The 22,896-nt window shown below is 34.9% G+C and overlaps 2 protein-coding genes across 3 annotated transcripts in view; one reads left to right on the top strand and one right to left on the bottom strand.

Annotated features, from left to right (window-relative positions):
* Window positions 1-22,896, top strand: part of LOC106623019 (GTP-binding protein Rhes) — a 99,211-nt gene that overhangs the window by 53,515 nt on the left and 22,800 nt on the right. The window lies entirely within an intron of this gene.
* LOC106626589 (uncharacterized) lies at window positions 150-4,966 on the bottom strand. The gene is made up of 3 exons (XM_036364932.2): window positions 4,368-4,966; window positions 2,033-2,359; window positions 150-566 (listed from the first exon to the last, which is right to left on the bottom strand). Exons 1-3 carry the CDS (start codon window positions 4,813-4,815, stop codon window positions 355-357), a joined length of 987 nt encoding a protein of 328 aa, XP_036220825.2. The 5' UTR covers window positions 4,816-4,966; the 3' UTR covers window positions 150-354.

Here is a 22,896-nt window from a genome sequence, read left to right as displayed (position 1 = left end):
GCGCAGCCTTTCGGTGATTAGTCAGAAAAAGATGATTACATTGACTGATCGCCTATTGCACTTCAAGTTTTTATAATGGTTATAGTACACAGACATTATACTAATTCATGAACAATTTTGTCCAAAACTCTATAAGAAAAACAGTCGTGTATGGGGATCTGTACACAATATATTTTTTTAATTTTATCCTGTATATACATATGTAAGTATATATATGGTATATATACTTTCACATGCATATTTCTAGATTAATATTTATGTAATTGGAAATAAAGGATGTTTTCTTATAGATTATATATTACTCTAACACGAGATATTAACAATGTTTGAATGACCCCTTCCACTTCCTGCAATTTATTCCGCCAAACAGTCTTCAATGCGTTGCTCGAAGGAGAATGCTAACATACCCTTGGATTTAGTGCACCCCGTGGGTCCGAGCAAATGTAGTGCAATATGATCGCGGCAGTTGATTGCTCCGTTACCATCACAGTCGCGGGCATATTTGCTGGTGTAGGCAGTCACAGCACGTGTTGCACAATCCATATTGTTGACACAATCAGTGTACACTTAAAGAAGAGTTGAAAAAGTCAATTCTATGTAATTATAAGTACGTTTATTGTGATAGTGATGTGTGAAAGAAAATAAAATGTGCAAAGTGTTAAAAGCTACTCACTGAGGGCGCGAGAGTTCATACCAGATTTAGCTGCCTATCACCCTACGCTGGGTTAGTATATGCCTTGTATCCGCTTTTCAGTTAACTTCTTACCGTCAGAATTTATGTTCTTATATAATGAATTTTATGGCTCCGCGGGGAATAAAAGGGCTAAAGTTATTGCCGCAGTGATATTCGTTAGGTTCAAATAAACGAGAATTATTAGAGGAACTTTAGAAAAAGAGCTTTACTTTCACAGTTTCTCTTCTCTTTCGTCCGCTACCTTCAGCGAATAGTTTCTCACTGAACTGATGGATCTGTATATAGTCTTCTTAAGTAATAATTACTCTTCTTAATGCTTATCGGTCAAAAATTCTTGACTATAATTTGTATAGTGAGCAACCTGAGATTAACCTATCTTGATGATTGTCATTTTGTTTCGTCTTTTGGTTTATCTATTCTGGCAAGAGCAGCATGATTCACACTCTCTATTTATGGAATGCGGAGGTAACATGGAAATTCGGTAGCATTACCCAGAATATTTTTAGTTCAAGGGTTGAAAATTCGTTAATCTAACATTCACTTTTATAAATATTATATATGCATGTCTTTATTATTCATACATACATACAAGTAGAAATATCAATAACTATGAGCTACGTATAAGCTATACAGTGATGCTTTTCGCATAAGACCACAACATTATGCCACAAAAAATCTGAAATTAATAAGCAATTCAAACCACATTTACTCAGGTATTGATAAGCTTGTTCACGTATGGTATATATGTAAGTGGCTCTGTATGCAATGACTGAAGCTGGATATTGGAAAACAGTGGGTATAAAGACTTGCGTGCTTATGCATTAGAAGAAAAAAAGCAAGGTGCACCTATTACAATTGTCTAAAAAATCTTTAAAAAAATTGCGTTTGGAATTTTACCCATTATTAAGACTACCGAAAAATATAAAATGTAGTGGAAAATATATAAGAATTTGGATAGTAATTATTTAAGTTCAAACAACACCATAATAATTAATTTTCTGCTAATGTTCCGACCTTATATAAGCCATTTATAGTCGGTTTTTTTTTTATCTGTTGTCATAAAATATTTACGAATAAACTTTAGTAAAGTTTAGAGCCCGCTTGACAATTAGAATGTCTAGCTTTTCATACTCGGGCTAGTACAAAGTATGAAACTGGCATATTATGTCTTCGAAACGTTCAGGGTTTAGATTTCTTGCCTTGTTCTTGCGCTCTTCATAGTTTTTCAATTTTCATAATTTACAGAAGTACGTGATACAAGGAGTAACTACAAAATAATTGAACTACCCTGCACTGGTGTGAATATTTCTAGGACAATGATATTTGCAGTTGACTTACTTGTGTTAACATTGCTTTTGCTGCTCTCGTCGTCATCAATTGTTGGCTTGCCGGCATCCAACCAGTAAAGGTGTGATATGCGAAACACGCCACAATCCACATCGTCACGACATTTGGCTGGGCGACACAAGTTTATCGTCTCGCAAAGGCATTGTATACAAGCTTCGGTAATTTTCCGTGTACCAGCTTCTTGGGTCCAGGGTGTCGTCAATGTGGCAGAGGTAGTCTTGGTAGAGATAACCGCCCTTGGTTCGTGTACAAACAGTCTAGCGGCCGTCGGTGGAGGACGGGAGGAGAATGGGGTGTTGTTTTCTACAGGAGCTGATGCTGCGGATGTTATTGAATTTGTCACTTATTAATGTTTGGATCTTCAAACGCATTTTATATGTATGTGCTGAACTTGTTAATGGCTGTGGAAGTTAACACAACATGGTCATTATTACCCTTATTGATATCAACGTTATTATTTTAGTCATTGGCATGCAGCACTGTCACTGCTTTAAAAGTTGAAATATTTCAAAAGAACGGTTGTTATGTCAGTACTGAGTACTGTTCAAAATGGAGATATTTATCATACATCAATGATAGTGATGCAATGGAATGCTTATTAAATGCTGAAGTTTTTTTATGCAGCCACAGCGGTAAATAGAGGGGAGTGACATGAGTCAAAAGATGTATTTTTGTTTTAATGAATTTAATGAGAATATTGATTATGAATGTGCACGATTGTCAAAGTACAATAAAAACTGGCTTTACTCTTCCCTTTAAATTGCTAATAAGCACGCAACAAAATTTTGTAACATTTCACATAATTATAATGTTACATACTTGGATGCATTTAATCTTTAAGATTTTTAGAAACAAAAAAAAATTATATATAACATTTAATAAACCACCTCCATAAAGTTATTTTCACAATGTAAGAAATACTTTCAACATTTGTAAATGACGCTGTTAGAAAATATTTCACTTGTTGTTTTTCGTTTTTAAGAGGATTCTCGTCCCCTTTTTAAACATAATTTAAGTATTTGGATTACTTGGTGAAAAAAATCAACATTACGCTATTTATGCGATCCAGAGATGGTAAAATTGCATAGTTTTTAGTTTAATGTGAAAAAATTATGTCTCAAAGCATGAAGAACCCTGTGTTAACTAGAAAAATGTTTTTCAAATAAACAAGTAAGATTTTCCAAAATATTAACAGATTTAAAACAACAATTAAACTAATTTTACCTTCTAATTAAACTTGACACGGACTGACAAAAAAACGGTATTCACATCTTTATTATCGCATGCAAACATAAAAAATAATATACAATTTTCTACACACTTGTTATAAGTCTCGGAGGCCCGTTCACAAAGCTTCGAAGTCATATTTATAAACCCACGTCTCGCCAGCAGTAATAATATGTTTAATGAACGTAGGGTCCTCAGTTACGTGGTCAAACCAGAGAACTTAGAAGTTCTTCTAAGAAGCTAGAAGTTCTTCTAAGTTCTCTGGTCAAACATCTCTTTTGCGTCAGAAAAGATATCTATCTCTCTGCTGAACAGAGTTTGGTGGATTACTCGCATGATTCAAGTTTACGATAATTTCACAATGTTTACTGAATGCCTTATGCCATTCAAATACTTGTGTTTCGTGATCCCATTGTAAACACAACATTTCAACGGAACTCCTTGTTCAATAATTTTTTCCATGATAAAAATCACTAAACAAATTGCACCGTAAACAAACAGTGGCCAAGCACACCCCAATTGACATAAGGAGATCAAACTTCACAGAAAAATAAAAAAACCAAACTATCAAATTTTATCGTTTTGGTTTGCACTCGCAATTTAAACGAAACGGCTGGGTCAAATTCGCAAAATAAAACTAAAACAAAATTTTCTAAAAACCTTAAACTTTTACTAAAAAATGTAAGACCTAATCGAAGTGTAATAAACCATTGAATAAAAAAATATTTTTATTCAAAATAACTATGTAAACAGTTATACAATTTTGATCAGTAAATAGTCGGCAATGTCATTGATTGCAATATTTTAATAGATTTATGTGGTATAAATTCTCCGTTCTAGCAAATTGATAAACAACTGGCCAACAACAAATCCTATACCTATACCTATATTACAATAACAACCAACCACAATAAATAACAACCAACAACAAATATGTCAGCAGCAATCATATAGAATGCATCGTAAACACAGTTATAACATCGCCTACAGTCATAAAAACAAATACATTCAGCAAGCCTGTTAGTTCCTACTGTCAATTGCTATTTTTAGATTTATATTTTGATAGGTTGAGCCATCATGTTAGGTGCTACAAACTTACCAACGCCTGGCAGGATGCGAGATTTCGTTTCATGATGCAAACGACCAAGATGCGACTTCTGACGTAAATGTAGATAAATAGAGCCACTAATCAGCAAAAACGCCACAATCAGCGATGAAACTGTACAAATGCGGGGCCACTTCATTTCCGAAATGCGATTATGCTGATTGTCGCCTTTGGAGTAATTTCGTGTGGCAGCGCCATCCCCACCTGTGGTAGGAATAGCAGCTCCCGCATTAGCCCCTGCTTCGAGCCGAACGCCATTAAGATCTGCATTTTTTGTGTTCATCGCCAATGAACCGCGAATGGCATTGTTATTATTGTTGGCTGCAGCTGCGTTGGTACTGGACAGTGCAGCTCCAATGTGGTTTATCGGTCGAATATTCACTACAAATTTGGTGTCTGCAGTTAGTTTCGGTTTGTAAACGCTTTCGTGTACGGTTCGCATGGAGACCCGAGAATATTACCGTTAGTCAATAACAAGATATTATTTAATATTTACACCTAAATTAAAAATTTTGCGTATAAATTAATTTATTGTCGCTCCGACCAGTCTCAAAACGTCACTGACGAGTCACTACAATAGCTGCTCTACTCAATCGCAAAGCGAATTATTACTGTAGCTGTTGTTTTTTTTATGAATCTTTTTTTTGTTTTTTGGTTTATTTTTTTGCTTTCGCTGGTGATAACGTCTAGTGTTTGTAAACATGTGATCATGTAGTAGTAATTGAGATGATGGAAATAATACAATATTGCTGATTTCCACGGCACAGCTATTGATGCCAATGATCGCACACTTGACAAGCCTAGCTTCACAGTGTATATAAGTATTTACACACATATGTATGTGCACATACTAAACGTACTAGGTTATACTCACTTGTATGAACTTTCATGGGATAATCTAATTATGATTTTGTAAAACATTGATAAGAAATAAAGTAGTGTTGGTCCAAATTCATTTTGTTTTATGTTTTTTATAAAAACAATGCCTTTTTAAAAGGAAGACCACTTATTTTGCTATAAAAATAGAAATAAAATAAAAAATAAAACATTAAAATGACGATTTCACTGAATTTATTGTGTCTTTTTTGTCCCACATATTCATATGTATGTAGGAATATATATGTAATACAAATAATGTCAGCTAAGACGGCGTTCAAACGGGGACTCTGTTTTCGCTCATTTTTGACAAATTCTCTTTTGGTGTCGCTCATTGCCTTCACACGAGACCGACACCTTGAGTCGGCTAATTTTCTGCATTTTTTCTTTTCGATTACCTAATTTTTATCCTTATTCACCTTTTTCTAAATATAAATAATAATATTTTATTATTATTTGTTTTTTCGCTTGAAATTTTTTGGTCGTTTTATATTTAATATTAAATATGAGCAAATATGATTTCTTGAAAACTCGAGTTTGGAGAGAATGTGATATACTTGTATGTATACTAAAAATATGGTGAATCACATTTAACATATAGCTCATTCTGTTAGTAAAAGCAAGAATTCTTTATAAGTATACCTTTAGGCTATGCCAAAAAAAGGCGAAATTCGCAAGTCGGATGGATAAAATAAGAAAAAGGCTATCAAGGCTGTAAAAAGCAAAAAGATGGGTGTGCCATTTGCAACGTTACAAAGAGCTGCACGCAGTTATAAAGAAATCAATGACATACTAGACGTGGCATTGGGACGTAAGCTTGTTTTTAACAAGATTTGAAAGTGAAGCTTGTAGGATATTTGAAAGAAATGAAGCAAAGTTTTGGGGACTAAAGTGACGTCCACTCGGCTGCATTTCAATTAGCAAGGCGAAACAATATTGAGAACCAATTTTTTGTAATCAAAGAATTAGGAAAGATTGATTGCGTGGCTTTCTAAAAAGGAAAAAAAGGGAAATAAGCTTACGCAGTAACCCTGGTACTTCTTTAGACAGGATAAAAGGATTTATTATTGAGAATTTGAGCAAGTTCAATAATTTATTGGAGCAGCAGTATGAAATATAAAAATATTTTCCAATTCGGATTTGGAATGTCGATTAAACTAGAGTTTCTTTTGTGCAAAGTAAGCAAACAAAAATATTCGCTGCAAAAGGAAAAAGATAAATCGGGTACATGACATCAGCAGAAAGAGGATCTCTCATAACAGTTATAAGTTGTATGAGCGCAGGGGGGTCCTTTGTTCCACCATTCTTTTTATTCTTAAGAAAAAAACCATCTCCTCTTTTAGTTAAACATGCCCTAACTGGTGTAGTTTCTGCTTGTCACATATCGGGATAAATCCAAATTCCAATATTTTATCGCACTCGTTGCACAAATTGCAACCTTCTTCAAATGTACTATTATTTATCCATTTGATAAAAACATATTATATAAAAGGTCATCGAGCGAGACGGATAAAAGCTTGCATTTACGGAGTTCGGATGAAGAATTTTGGGCAGAAGTACCACCAAATAAGGATACGAGGGCTGCTATATAGCTGGCTGGCCTAGGCAACACTAAGTGTTGCCAGGTGCAATCTGACATTTCCATTGGAAAGTTTGACATTTTTTAGCATAACATCACTCAGAACGTTTTGTCATTTAATCGTGAATTGTTTAATTTACAGGGAATTAAAAAATTCATCTCGGCAAAAAAATGGAATTAACTCGTGAACATTTTCGTGCGATCATTTTTCACAACTTTCGACGTGGATTATCACGACAAGAGTGCATCGATGAACTAAAATCTTTGTATGGCTATGAAGCACCATCCTAAAGCACTGTGAAAAACTGGTACAACGAATTCAATCGTGGCCGACGCTCGCTCAAAGACGAATTCCATGAAGGTCGTCCAAAAACAGCCGTTGTGTCAGAAAACATCGATGCCGTACGTGAACTGATAATGCAAGACCGTCATGTAACATACCTTCAGATAGAGGCATGCCTATGCATTTCTCCCACCAGCATACATTCGATATTGCATGAACACCTGACCGTAAAAAAGGTTTGTTCTCGTTGGATCACGCACAATTTGACAATCGCTCGTGTGGGATGGTGTAAAGAAATGCTGAAAAAATACGATCGCGGTGCTTCAAAAGACGTTTATAAGATCGTCACAGGTGACGAATCATAAATCTATGCGTATGAGCCGGAAACAAAATAGCAATCGACCGAAAAAAAAAACCATTTTCGTTGATAAATATTCGTATTTTCATTATTAGGCCAGAAAAATATATAGCAGCCCTCGTACTACGTGCACTTTTTGCAACAAATCCTATGAAGCATCTGAAAAAGACAAAGCGTGGGTACCATGTTTTCAATGCGACTTAGTTTGGGCACATAGCAAATGTCTGCCTAAACGTCAAGCAATATTTGTATCCAAGTTCTGTCAATTACTTCAAAGTTATAAACTTGTAATCTTTTCTGAATTCATGTACTTTCCTGACCACTCAAAGTCTCTTGCTCCGTTTTTGTAAATTTTTCAAAAAACGTATACTATCATTTTTGTTTTTAATAAATGGAATATCCAGCAATTTGTCTGCAATTAACTTTCTTTAAGAAAATTAAGTAAAGCTTGTGGGTAATGTGGTATGCTATATCACTTTTCCTGATATAGTATAACACATTACCCACTGATTTTGGCGAAACTATTGTACTTTCCTGACTATTTAAGTTATTATTGGAACATTTCTCAAACTACTTAAAATATCGAAATTGTATTTTGACATAAGCTACGCGATCAAACAGTAATTACTATGCATGATTTTCTGTAAAAATAGTTCTAGAATGTTTGAGTTACTGACAAAAATAATATTTACCTACTTGTATATTACATTACCCCAACTTACTCTACTCGTATAATGGTTTTCGTTATTCTACAATAACAAAAATTATGCCGAAGATGAATGGTCAGTGTGTGAGTTATTTATTTATAAAACTGCTTGAAAATGCCCAGACCTTTGTCTCCCAAAATATATCCGGTATAGTGATTACCGACTTTCCAACTGATTTTAAACCGTATAGGCTGGTAAAAATGTGAGAGTTCTTAAAAATTATAAACTTATATTAATGGTTTAGCGCTAACTATGAATAGAGTTGGTCTAGACCTTGGTCTAAGCCTTATATCCCTAAAATAAGCAACCGCCATCCTCTGGTTGACGTGTTCACATCAACTCATTATATTTATTAAATTTAGCTTCCTCAATTGAGTTTATATTCCATATATCTCATTTGATGATGATTTTAATACAATTTTAGCTGACGGGAAGTAAAATATAGTAATAAAACTAAGTGAGTCTATGACTTATAATATAACTCAATAAAATATCAAATTTGATTGTAAACCATTCACGATTTCATCGAATAATGAGTGTTGAATGCTTTCGCAACATTGGAGCTATTTCCTGGCTTTGGTCCTTGCAAATTGTATAAATGTATGCCCGATAAAATATACATATTTATAAGTATTATATAAAATGTACATAAATTTGTATTGGTAGTTAATATGATAAATACACGCACATAAATTAATTGAAATGTACTCATTTGGAAGTAAAACTAAAAGTCTTATATACAGCACTTTCCAAAGTGGGAACAAATAGGCAAGTAACAAATTGGTTTAAATCAGAGTGATTTAGTTTGAAATAAGTAGACTGGGAATTTTAGAAGGACTTCATCGAAAAATAATCATACTTGTATATGTACAAAATAAGAGGGCGTAACCACAATTAACATACAATTTAGTAAAGGAAGTCAAAGAATTGCTCAGACACAAATATTAGGTAAAGTAAAAAGTTCGTTCGGTTTTTTATTGATTTTTCAAAAAATGATAACTTTGTGTACATTTGTCCGATTTAAGTCAAATATACGCCGTTTTGTTCGTAAACTTGTTGCCAACGAGATGCCAACTTCATTATACCCCTCTCGTAGAAGACTGCGTCCCTATTGCCAAAAAACTCGGAGAGCCAATTTTCACAGGCTTCTCTTGAGGCCAACTTCTCACCATTAAGCGCGTTCGCCATGGACACGAAAAGATGGTAATCACTTGGTGCCAGGTCCGGACTATAAGGTGGGTGCATTAGAACCTCCCATCCGAGCTCCAGGAGCTTCTGGCGAGCCACCAAAGACATGTGTGGCCTGGCGTTGTCCTGATGAAACACAATTCGGCCTCTGTTGATGGCCTCTTCTGGATGAGTGCTGCCTTCAAGCGGTCCATTTGTTGGCAGTAGAGGGCCGAATTGAGAGGTTGGCCATAGGGGAGCAGCTCGCAGTAAATGATTCTTTGCCCATCCCACCAAACACATAGCAAAAGCTTCCTGGCCGTCAATCAGGTCTTGGCCACCATCTGGGCCGCTTCTCCGAGCTTTGACTCCCACCGTTTGCGCTCGATGTTGTCATAACTGACCCATTTTTCATCGCCAGTCACAATCCGCTTCAGAAACGGGTCGATTTTGTTGCGATTTTGCAGCGATTTGCAGATGGAAATTCGGTCCATCATATTTTTTGCGTTAGTTCGTGTGACACCCAAACATCGAGCTCCTTTTTGAATTCAAGGTTATGCAAATGGTTCTAAACGGTTTTCTGGCTTATCCTTAGTTCCTCAGCAATTAAATAAGTGCTCACGTGACGGTTTCCACTATTTCCATGATTTTATCGCAATTTTCGACGACAGGCCTCCCGACGCGTGGTGCATCTTTGACATCGAAATTACCGGAACGGAACCTAGCAAATTACGTTTGTGCTACACGTTCGTTTACAGTATCGGGCCCATAAACTAAATTAATGTTTTCAGCCGCTTTGGCTGCTTTTTCGCTTTGATCGAAGAAAAATTGTAAAATATAGCGAATTTTCTCTTTGTTGGTGTCCATCTTTGACTAGCGCTCAAAACGAACTGAGTAAATCAATCGAAAAACTGTCAAAGACAAACTTTTAGCGCGAATAAACACGTTTTCAATGCCGTATAGTATGGCATGATGCGACACGTAACACTAGTACTATGGACAATAACGCCATTTCTTAGATAAAAACCGAACTTTTTACTTGACCTAATATAATATAATAGATATATAACTTATTTACCACTTCTAGTTCTCATATAAGTGATTCTTGAAACCTTGTCTTACTTGCAAAAGTGGATTTTCATTGCTACGAAGTACTGCTAGGGTTTCAATGAGCACTGTTTATTTTCGATTTCCTCTGAATTATTTTGCATTATTTTCAGGTACGTCCACTTTAAAGTGAGTACCCTTATACTAATAGATTTCATGACGTCCATTCTACCCTAATATATACACATGCAACTTGGAAATGTGTCACACAACAGGTGTAGCAACAGTTAGTCAAGCGAACGTGCTTATACAAGTAGGCTAGAATACATTTGTATATTATTGTTATACGATTTCGTTTGGAATTTTTTCCACTCACATTTTTTGCTCTTACTGTGGCTTTGCAGAAAGTATTTCCATTTCCGCTCACGTACCACAGCTTGGACAACAACATCGCTATTTTTGTTCGCAGTTGGTGCTTACATATGTATGCCGTGTATATCCTTCACATTTACAGTTATGCCAGTGAAATGAGCGAATAATCATAAGTGTACTTATATGCAAATATTGATCGAATGGCAAGGCATACAGTCGTACCACTTTTATTAAATCACTGCCAGCGTTTGCCAATTGGTTTGTGTTCGGTTCCCTTTATAACAATGTTTCCCAGGCACCTGTCGATATGTCGTGGCTACAACTTTTGCTATCAATGGTTCTGCATTTACAGTAACAATGCCTGAAACAATAAAAAAAACCGTGTGGACATTTGCAAATGAGTCACCTTTTATATTAAAAGTTGTTATAGTTGGTTGGTAAAAAGAGAGGTCGCAAAAACGTTCGACTGCAAGTAGCCGCACTTAAACTATCATTAGACGCATAGTGCTTCCTCAGAAGCTGATATAGTTAAGGACAGTTTTAAGTTCCTGTTATTTCTATAAATACTTTAGGGGTGATAAAATTAATTTATACCTAAAAGTTAGGTTCGGATGTAACGCTTGCAACTTGCAAGAATCAAATGCCTTCAGGTGCTGGTAAAACTTCATATTAAAAATGTTGCGAAAGAATTTAGCATTCAATATTCGAAGAAATCCTGAAAAAATTATAAACAAAATTGGTATTTTCTTGACTTATATTGAAGATCATTAATTTATACCTTATTTTATAGCTATATTTAAGATCGCGTCAGCTAATATTATATAAAACCCCTTCAAATAAGATATATGTATGTGATATTAACTCTCTCAATTTCATTAAAAGAACTCACCTGTTGGCCGATTTAATCGGTGTAAAGTCAGCCGTAAGTTCGAAAACATTTCAGTTAGGTATATAGGGTATATAGGGCCTAAAGGAAATAACGGAACCAATCAATTTTAGGAGAGGATCCTTTCGATATTTTCGGTAAAAAGTCACCAAAGGTACTGGGTACCTGAGTTACACAAATTCGGTACCTGTCAGCTTGAACAATTTCGGATCGATTTGGACAATTATCGGACATAATTCGTGCAAAGTTTTATGTCGATACATTTATCGGTGCTTGATTTGCATACCGGAAAGTGAAAGAATCGGATGGATTTTTAAAATTGTGTTATATGGGAAGTAAGCGTGGTTGTAGTTCGATTTCGACTATTTTGGCACTATCAAATAGAAATGTTAGAAAAATGTTAGATTCTGAACTAAGTTGAACAAACAGTGGGCGGAGCTATTATCAAATTTCATTCATTTTCACAGTGTTGGTAGTAGTGCTTAACAGAACTGAGCGAATTTGGCTATTTCAGTGTGAATGGTTTGGGAGATATGTACATAAAATATTTTATACCCTGAACAAGGTATATTAAGTTTGCCATCAAGTTTGTAACACCCAGAAGGAAACGTCGGAGACCGTACATAATATATACATAAAGATCAGCATATTTTGCTCACTTGATTTAGCCATGCCTGTCCGGCCGTCTTTCTGTATATATACGAACTAGTCCTTCAGTTTTTAAGCTCTCATTCTGAAATTTTGCACCTGTCCTTTCCTCACTAAGATGCTGCTCATTTGTCGGAACGGCTGATATCGGACCACTATAGCATATAGCTGTCATACAAGCTGAACAATCGGAATCAAGTTCTTCTAAAGACTTTTTGTATTTGTGAAGGGTCTTATAGCTTTGGTGCAAGCAAAGTTAACGTTTTTTCTTGTTTCAAAATTTTTAGCCCACATGTGCCCCTTGCTACTTGGATCCCCTGTGCCAAATTACAGTTCTATATCTTAATTGAGAGCTTAGTTATGGCAATTCAGTTTTCGATTAATGGCGTTTGATGGGGATGGGAATGGTCCAATTACGCCCATCTACGAGCTCGCCAAGGAACACGTGTACCAAGTTTCATTAAAATATCTTAATATTTACTCAAGTTATCGCTTGGACTGACGCATAGACAGAAAGACGGATGGACGGACAGACGGATAGACAGACAGTCGAATTTCAAATCGTCTCATCATCCAGATCATTTATATTTACAATATATAGTCTTATATATAACTCGATTATGTTTGGGTCATACAAACAACCTTTAGGTGAACATTCCTATTATACTCAGTAGCAACATGTTGCATAAGTATAAAAATGTTGTGAAATGGATTAAAATCAATTTTGGTATTTTATTAAGTTATATTTTTGGTCACAGACTCACTTAAAAATATATTAAAATCGTCTTCAAATGAGATATGTGGGATATAAACTCAACTGAAGAAGCTAAATTTTATATAATATGTTAATGTAAAAACGTCAAACAGAGGATCGCTATTTATTATTTTAGGGAAATACGGTTCGGACCAAAGTCTAGGCCAATATCATTCATATTCCCACACAATTTTTAAGAAATCTTGTTTATTTAATTTTATTAAAGTTTCACACGTGGAAGAAGTGGAAAGTAGAAAATTAATATGCAGGCTTTATTGGAAACAGAGAATGGAATGGGCTTATTGAGTTAATTTTGATATTGCTGAGGTATACATGAGATCATTTTTTTATTTAAAAATACTCACATATTTAAAAAAAAGCTCACACATTGAACGGCATGTTCAGCATAAAGTGTGTGAGAATAACGCGAGATATATGTAGTGTTGGGAGTTGGGGTGATTCCTAGACTAAATTCACATATTTTCGGCATTAAACTATAGTATGTCCAATATTAATCGGTTAATTTTACTAACATATCTTACTTAATGACTGATATATATTGCATAAGGCCAACCGGAAGTTTGAAAATCTTATTTTAGGTATATAACATAATAAAATACTCCCTGAGTTTCATTAAGGTACCTCACATACCATCATCAACATATATGGATTAAAATCAACCGGATGTTTGAAAATATTTGAAATTTTTGGTCAGCGATAAAGGCCACGTAATAGAGAAAATTGTCTAATTTAAAGTGATTATAATCTTAAGCCATTGTTGAGACGCTGTTACATCCTCAAATTTTATATGTTAGATGTGATATAAGAGCAGAAGGAATCATTGGGCGCTTAGGGCCATGATTAATGACTTTTTCGTGCCTAAACTGGAGAATGTTGCGTGGTGCACATTTGGTTGCAACAAGACGGCCAAACAGCCATCGAAACAACGAATTGATTGAAGGAATACTCGGCGCGTTATGCTGACATACGGTTCCAAAGGGCTTTTATGCTTTATTAATGATAAATATAAAGACTTAGCACATCTCTTTTCTTTCACTTAAGTATCAGCACGCTTCCCTCCTGAATATTAAGGAATAAACGCAGCATGTCCATGTAAACAAGGAAATCCACTTGACGCGAGCGCAAATACCTTCATACATGCATGTACATATGTAATATCTTGTGCGGTAATTATTCAATTAAATATTTGCTATTTGACACAGTAGATGTCAAGATATCAAAATTTACTCTTGGTTCCATGTCGCCAGTTTGTTATAGGTGTTTGTGCTCTGTCTACAGCTCTATCATTATTTGGCTGGCATATTAATTTTATGCTCGAATGCAAATAACAAATTCATACTATCTCCAACAACATAAGCCATAAGTCAACAGGTCAAGATATATAATTGGCACCTACGCATGAGTGTGATGGCATATACAGGGTAGCTCACGAATCGTGCCACAAATCGTGAATCAAAACAAGTATCTGTGTGGTGCGCAGTTTCATAAAGACGCATTGTCGGGCATAACTTCTTTGAAGGAAACAGTGTAACAGTAACTGTCTATGGGTACCATTATTTAAAGATCTTGAATGAGTTTTTTTACCCAGAACTGTGCCGAAGACGTATTCCTTTCAATAGCGTTTGGTTCCAGCGAGATGGAGTAACTGCTCAAAACAAAACAAATCTAACTGAATTGAAGCAGTCCATTAAATCGATAATTGAGGCAATCACGATTTTAACCCATCAGGTCGCAATTAATAACTTTATAATTAGGTGTCGCATATGCGTGGCTGAGCATGGAGGTCATTTACGGTCCATAATTGTTAAAACTAATTAATTATATAAAATAAAATAAAATTTTCTATAGAATAAAAAAAATGTAATTCATTGATTTAAAACAAAGTGAATAGGCTTGTTTTTGTAGCACGATTAGTGTTCTCTCTGCTAAAAGGGTGACTTATATTACAAGCAAACTCAAACTTTAAGAACTTTTCTGATTTAAAACGAGCGAACCGAGAACCCTGTCTCTTCAACAAGCATTTTTAATCTCGATTAATTTAATTCGACGAACTATGCTGCTCATACGCACTGTCAATTTCAATAAATAGCCAACCAACTGTAATAGAAAGTGTAATATGTAAAAATATGTTGTTTTACTATTATTGTGGTATTTCATTAGTGTTCTTGCTTATATGGCAATTCATGGTAAATTATTAAGTATCACTAGATCATAAAGTAATTTTAATACGAATATTGCCTACTTTCAAACCAAACAAAATAAATTAATAAATATACCGTAATACCATGTGTTAGGATCAGTAAAGCACTCCACCGTTCGCGTTTTTCAGCAGAACTGAAAAGAATTAGTAATCCAAGCGAAATCATTTATATTTAAAATTTGTTATGACAATGAAAAAAATGAGAAGTTGAGCTCAGGCTTAATTTGTTGACTACTCAGCTTAATGCTTGCAGTGCAGGTCGTGAGGCAATGAGCCGCTGTTGCTAAAAAAAAGGAAATTACAAGTAAGAACTTGTAGATGGAAAAAGCTTAAAGAGTTTCTATGTTTGTCGTTTTTATCTGCGCCAACATTATAAAAACCAAGTAATTGAAAACCGCCTGATATTAGACTATGAAAAAGTTTGCAAAGCCGTTAATGAGCTCATGGAAAATCTATGTTTATTTTTGTTAGTTCCTTATCCTTTTCTGATATCTGATACCAACTTGACACATACATATTTAATTATTTAAGCAACTGTGTGATTAGACTCAAGGCAGAGCTCTAGTTTTCTGTTCAGTAAGATTACGTCATTTATTGCAACTTTGATCTTAAATTAACGAAATGTAATCAATAAAGGTCATATTTTCCAATTTTCAATAATTAGTCAATAATATGTTTCAAATAAGAATTTATTGATATTATATTTGTTTTACCCGGTAAATTGCTAACCAAATTGTCTTTAATAATATACTTTTTAACTTTATAAAATTCATTTCATATAAGAATCCCCTTGCATGTAAAGCGGTGTCAGGATGTAAATAATCAAGTCACGCGACACACACAGTGAAAAGGCGGCAATAAGAGCGCTTAAATCAAGTGATAAACGTTGGCATTTAAATTATGAGCTTAAAACAACTGCAAAGGTGAGGATATAGGCTCATATATCCCCCTATATAAATGTGTAAGTTGTAGGCACGAATAAATTCTCGCTACAATACAATAAGTTGGCATGCTTGACGCAAGCATCTACATATCCTTGGAAAATATTTAGACTAGTGAAGATAATTTTTGAAAATAACAAAAATCATACTAGGATGACACCCATTTGATATCAAAAATTAGAAGAAAAATAATTTACGGACAATCTGAAGTCGGGAAGAGGAAGGGGAGAGTCAAAAACAGTTTAACTCAATTTTCGACAAAACTTCGAGTGTTGTAGACATATATTATATGACAAAAATGTATGTAGGTAATATAAAGATCTAGAACTTTTGTATTAATCCCTTTTTCAGATAACCTTAAAATTGATGGGAAAATTCAAATATTCAAATTTTTGGGTGTGTTTTTTTCTCTCGTACAACAAAAATTTTTCTTTGACAAAAGTTGGAATAAACCTACCTTCTTATGTCCCAACCACACTGTATTTTTTTAAATTTAAAATATTAATATAAAAAACCTAAATTTTTAACGAACAATCCTCAAGTCAAAATTTAAAATTCTTTTAAAAAGTAAGATAGTCTTTTGTTTGGCCGAAAATGCAAAAAAAGAACACACTAAAAAGTTGCTACTACGAAATAAAAGATAGTTGAAATAAGAAAAAGCAGTTTTGAATCGTTTTTCAGCTTTTGTTTAATTAAAGGCTAAACATTTCTTTATTTTTTTATATACCTATTGCTCGGTAGGTTTCAGCGCAATCTAAATACTACATACTATATACGAACGCATTGAAGGAAACGAAGCTCACAGGATCGTTATATAGAACTAGAAGCTTAGTCGCGTAAAAGCATATGACCGGAATATTTGCAAACAAGAACATATTTTATGCTAATTTAATTTTCACAGGCTACAAAAGTTTGCGCGATAAGCAGTTACAAGCAAGAATAATATACATAATATTAGCAAAGAAGCGTGCAGCATATTAAATGCAAACAAGGCGAGTTTATTAAATGAAAATATGGTAATAATAATGGAAGTGCCAAAGTTATTGTGCCTGTAGTAACCTTCTGCCTTATTGCCAATGTTTAAATAATTGCGGCTGTTGGGCTAAATCTTAATGGCTATTAGCATCAAAATAATATTTCACTTTGAAAATTAGTTTTAACTAACAGTTATGCAAGCAGAAAAGGCACCTCAGCTTTATCTTACCACAACTATTTAATTACTAGTTCAATTCAGGTGGACCACTAAAGCGCTGCGATATTTGAGCAAAATACTTCATGCTTGCCGGCTCCCCGACTTAATTATTGTTTGGGTCAATTCCTGCACTTAATTCAATTTCTCTACTTTTATTTCACCCTTTTGTTGAAGAAACTTTGAGCTTGTACTTAGTAGCACTTGTTAGCAGAACGCCAGCAATGACAAGTACTTTACCATGAGCACAACGAAGCTTGGAAACGGCTGTTACTTTGGTGTTTTTTACTTCATTAATCAAAGACAGCGCGGTAGCTGCAACATAAATTTCAATTACAGCAAACCATTAAGAGCAGCAAGCAATCAACTAACCATTGCCTTCCGAGCGCTGGAGATTAATGGCGACGACAGACGGCCGCAGCCACATTTAATTGCATCAATCGTTACAGTTTCGTATGTAATTAATACTAAACACTTGGCGACATAACCTTTATAAATACGCTGGTATTTATTTGAACACAAGGCTTTGCAGCAACTTATACAAGGACACCCTTCCTGCATTGGAGACTAAACACCCTAATCTTCTTCTTGAAATTATTTCAGTCTAGCAAATGTTTTCTGCATTAACTAGTACTACTTGGCTTGCTTTATTTATCTGAGTTTGTTCTGGTTCATTGGTCAATTGACTCTGCTCAATTCATGTTCAGCTAATAGTTATGAGCGTTATATAAGAACTGCGATGAGATTAAAAATTTGTTGCCATAACTAAGAGATTAATTAAAGAATATGTATGTTTTTTTGTTCATATTGACTAGAACCGTTAATAACAAGTTTTTAACACTAAACTCTTTTTGTATTCGAAGAGAATATTTGGTTAAAAACTAAATAAAAACAGCCCGATATGTCTAAGAGCTGTCACTAACAAAACTTTTTATACAGGTTGGTTGAAGAGTCTCTGCTCTCACCAAGAAATAGCACTACCAGCTCCAATTTTTTTTTCAAGTTGGTAAATCTGTCATGAGAAACAAAGTTACAAATTATTCGGTCAATTAATTCCTTGTTTACAAGCCATTTCAAGTTGACGTGTCACATTGGATTTTTGATATGGAAAAATTTAATATTGCGCAGTTATTAGATTCTTTGTTTTGAAAGGTTTAAAAGCAGAGGAAACTTATGAACAATTGTTAAAATTTTCAAAACGCACCGTTGTTTTTTGGGCTGGTAAGTTTAAACGTGGTCGTACTAGGCTAGAAAACGATCCACGCGAAGGACAAACAAAAGCCGCAATCACACCAAAAATCATTGAGCAACTTCATAATACGAGTATTGTTAGTGAAGATCCAAATTTGAATAAGCGTGAAATTTCTAATGCCATAGGCATCTCAAACGAATGAGTACTTCATATTTGTTTTACGTTAATAACTCAGCAGAGACTGGATCAAAAACAAATTTCTCAGCATAATTTGGAACGTTTAAGGCAGAACAAACCCGATTTCTTGCGCCAGTATTTTGAGATGAAAAAGAAATATTGTTAATTGATTATATGCAGAAAGCTAAAACAATCAACTCAGAATATTATTGCAGCCTTCTGGATCAGATGGATGAAAAAATTCGTGAGAAAAACCCTGGTTTGCTTGCAGCACAAAAAATTAATTTTTCATCAAGACAATGCACCTGCTCACAAAGATGTTTTAACAATGATGAAATTCAACGAATTAAAGTACGAATTGCTTGAACATTTACCGTATTTACCTGATTTGGCACCTAGCGACTATTACCTCTGAAACCTGAAACAATTCCATCGTGGAAAGCGTTTTTCGTCGAATGAAGAAGCTATTACAGCCGTAGACGGGTATTTTGCAAAGCTACCGGATAGTCATTATAGGGATGGCATAAAATTATTGGAAGATCATTGAAATAAGTTTATTGAAGTTAAGGAAGATTATATTGAATAAAAAACTATATTTCGTACCAAAAACAGTATGTTTTTAATTCGAGCGCAAAAATTTTTCAACCAACCTGTACATTAATATATGACCGACCATAGGACTCATGTTCCTGCCGATATATGCAAATCAAATTCATTCAAAGTGAAGTAACTAATTATATACCTATATATATATGTATATGACGACTTGGTTACGGTGGCGCATATGATGAATTTTATACTAGTAGAGTTATAGCCATCTAAAATATAACCACTCAGTTCAATCAGCTCTAGTTTATCTTTAAAAGCGCATTTCTCAAAAAACCATTTTTCCAATTTACTGCAGCGATTACTCGGAGAAAATGAAGTAAGAATTTAGTATGTATTTGTAAAGATTCGATTATATTATATTATATAATAATTTCACACTAGGTGTGCCCCTTAACGCAAGGGGCGCTTTCATATTCTTCTACTAGGGAAGGTAGGAAGTTTTTAACGGGTGGTCGAAGTAGAGGTACTTTTTTCAATAGCCTTTTTTAGAGAGATCACGCGAGATAAAAAGACTTACGCCTTAATAACGTTTACAAGTTGTTCAACTTTATTACGAAAATTCACGTTCTGTAAAGAATGTGTATCGTGCGCTTTCGAGCAAAATTTTGTTAAGCGATGAGGCCGGTTTCTGGCTCCATGGGTATGTAAACAAGCAAAACATCACGCCTATCATTCGCCAATTATCAGTCGAAATCCTCAAAGAAGTCTCAACGGATGGATCATCCGCGCCCAACATTTTAAAGAGATGATCTTGAAGAAATAAATGCCAAATAATGTTCTTTCAAGTGATAGTAAACATTCCCATTTAATTTGAACTTTCTGTGTTTTTTTTTCTTTCAAAAAGTAGGGAACCTCGAAATGGATTAACCTTTATATACAACTTTTTAGATAGTCAATTTAATATGCATATGACTATAAAGAATGAAATTATTACAAGTACATAGGGTAATAAAGAGAGTTGTTGCTACCAAATTTATTGAAATAACGCTACTAGCTTTTGTGCTAAATAATTTAGCCATATTTTTTCGCTTTGAAGAATAGTACATATGTTTATTTTAGATTCGTAGCTTAAAATAGGAGATACAATTATTCGTTTCATTCTACCTTTAGTATTTATTTACACTAAATTTATTAAACCTGGTTATCAATTTGATATTTGAAAGTACCCTATATGTATAACTATTACATTATTTCAAATCATACAAGTTTTATAGAATGTAATGGGAACTACCTTCCCAGATAAGTTGCGTGATCTAATACCAAGTATTAGTAGATTTATTTGTGGGAACTTCACTCAAAAGGTTTACACCACATATAAAATCAAAAAGTGACTCACATTTTGCGTTAATGTTCGAGCTCCCCCAGACGGTGTGCCTAGAATTGGCATCCGAACCTACTATAACTCCAGCTCCTCCTCGTTTGGCCTCTGCCAAAGCAGGTCCGAATGGTAGCACCTCGTCGTCGTGCGACATATAGGCTGCGACAAGCCAGAGTTCTCCAGCACTGTCCTCCAGCTTAGCAGTGACAACATCCTCGTTGCTGAAATAAGGTAAGAGGAAAACGTTAAGATCGATTCTGACCAATAAACATGCTCTGATTCTACCTTTGTTGCTTGACGCCTGGAGCTTCTAGCTTTTTGTCCTTAATCCAACTCTTCCTAGACGAAGCAATAGAGTATTCATCATCAACTGACGAGCCGCTTCTCGTGCTCACGCCGTCCGAAAAGAAAGGCTTCAATGTCCATTTTAGAGTGGATCCCTTTCCCCTTCTCTTCCGCTCCCGCTAGAGGCAGCGGATCATCCGCCCTAGCTTCTTTTGGCAGAATCCTGAGAACCACTCTCTCGAAGTCATATCTTATGGCCCCCTTTGCGAGACTGAGAGGAGCAAAGGACTCCCTATTTAAGAGTGAGGAAGAGACTGATTGCAATAACGCAACATCTCTTCAATTTCGGAAAGGGTAGAGAGTTCGTTTTACATCTAAGGGGTGGTCCGGTATTTTCCATTATAAAAATAGCGGTCGCTACCCGCTTCCATTAATCATGGGCGATGGCTCCATCTCCCCTGATACGGTCGTACACACCAAGCTTTACTGAGCTGGCGATTTCGCTAAACATCGGTGCGGCTTCTTACCGTCTTTATGAGATGGAGGATTCCTCTCATGCGACCTCTGCCACTTAATCGAAGTGTAAGGTTCGTTCGGCCTCTCCTCTGCGTCATTCTTTTGGGACATTCAAGTGTGCTAACAAGCTGATCAGATTTATGATGCTGGCGATTCCGCCTCGCACTTCTGCCCTACCCAAGGTTTCCGTCTGTAGATTTCTACCGACTCCTTCTACCTTACCGCCCCTAGCATTGCTAAGCCACGTGCCCCCTAAATTGTCTACACTTTTAACGGGGAACGATTTCTTCTGTCTATCAGGACTTCTTGATTTCAACTAAATTCGAAATGTGAGGTTACCAAAATATTCCTAATACATACTATGAGGGGTAAACTTTACTAACAGTTCCCTCAAGATATTTCATCTAACGTCAAAAAATTTACGAAATCGAACTATAACTTCTGCCAAAAATCGGATCAACAGTTCCGAACATCAATTGCATTTTATACCGCTTCTATCGGTCAATATGTATGGTAAGAAATCTTAAATAAATTCAGAAAGAATATGACGTATCCTCTTACCTTAAATGAATAATTTGATATAAAGTTTTGCCAACACCGGAAGGTGTTAACCAGCTTTTGATGCTCACAAGTTGCAAGAGTATTAAATGTTCGGTTACACCCGAACTTAGCGTTTCCTTACTTGTTATGTAATATCTTACAAGTATATGTAATATTTTCTACTGAAAGTGAATAATTTACTCATAGTTTTGCAATAATTTCCGCTAGCAAACAATGTAGCTACTCCCTGCAGACCAAATGAAGCCTAATTGAGTCCTTAGTACGATTTCAGTTATACTTGTGATTGAGACAAGTGAACGAGTCCTACAAAATCACAAACTTTTGAGTTTGACAGTTTAATTGTAGAACAGTTTAAGGCACTAAAAGTTTTGAAGAATAAAAATAAATAAAAAACAAAGAAATATTTTCCCTTTCTACGAACTGGGAAAATAACTAAGTAATTAAATTTTAGTGACAAAAATAAAAAAAAAAAGTTTCAAACTTGTCGCTATTTTGCATTGTTATGCACAAAACTATCTAAAATTGAGATGGTGGTGTTCGTGTATTTGTGAATTTAGTTTGAAATAGTTGCAGTTTACGTAAATGGACTGTACAAATGTGTGTAAGAGTCCTTCTATAGCTATTTACATATCTGCTGTGCTTTATTAACTTTTTATCTTATCTTGTGTTTTTCCACTAACATCTGCATAATTGTTGCATATTATCTTACATATATTATATACATAAGCGTTTGCAATTAAGTTCTCAACTCAAAGCTCAATTCATGCAGTTTATTACAGGAAACTATGCTTACGGCATTAAAACAATTACAAATTCTAAATTAAATAAAGCAAGGAA

Source organism: Bactrocera oleae, chromosome 6 (genome assembly GCF_042242935.1).
Source record: "Bactrocera oleae isolate idBacOlea1 chromosome 6, idBacOlea1, whole genome shotgun sequence".
Classification (NCBI taxonomy): domain Eukaryota; kingdom Metazoa; phylum Arthropoda; class Insecta; order Diptera; family Tephritidae; genus Bactrocera; species Bactrocera oleae.
Note: the sequence above shows the minus strand (reverse complement) of the source record. Positions and strands in the feature narration are given on the sequence as shown.

Excerpts from the sequence above, each read along its gene's own strand:
- LOC106626589 (XM_036364932.2), bottom strand. The coding sequence starts at position 4,815 with ATGCGAACCGTACACGAAAGCGTTTACAAACCGAAACTAACTGCAGAC. Across the intron at positions 2,360-4,367 it reads TCGCATCCTGCCAGGCGTTG|CATCAGCTCCTGTAGAAAAC; the intron begins GTAAGTTTGTAG and ends TAACATCCGCAG. Across the intron at positions 567-2,032 it reads CAAAAGCAATGTTAACACAA|TGTACACTGATTGTGTCAAC; the intron begins GTAAGTCAACTG and ends CTCTTCTTTAAG.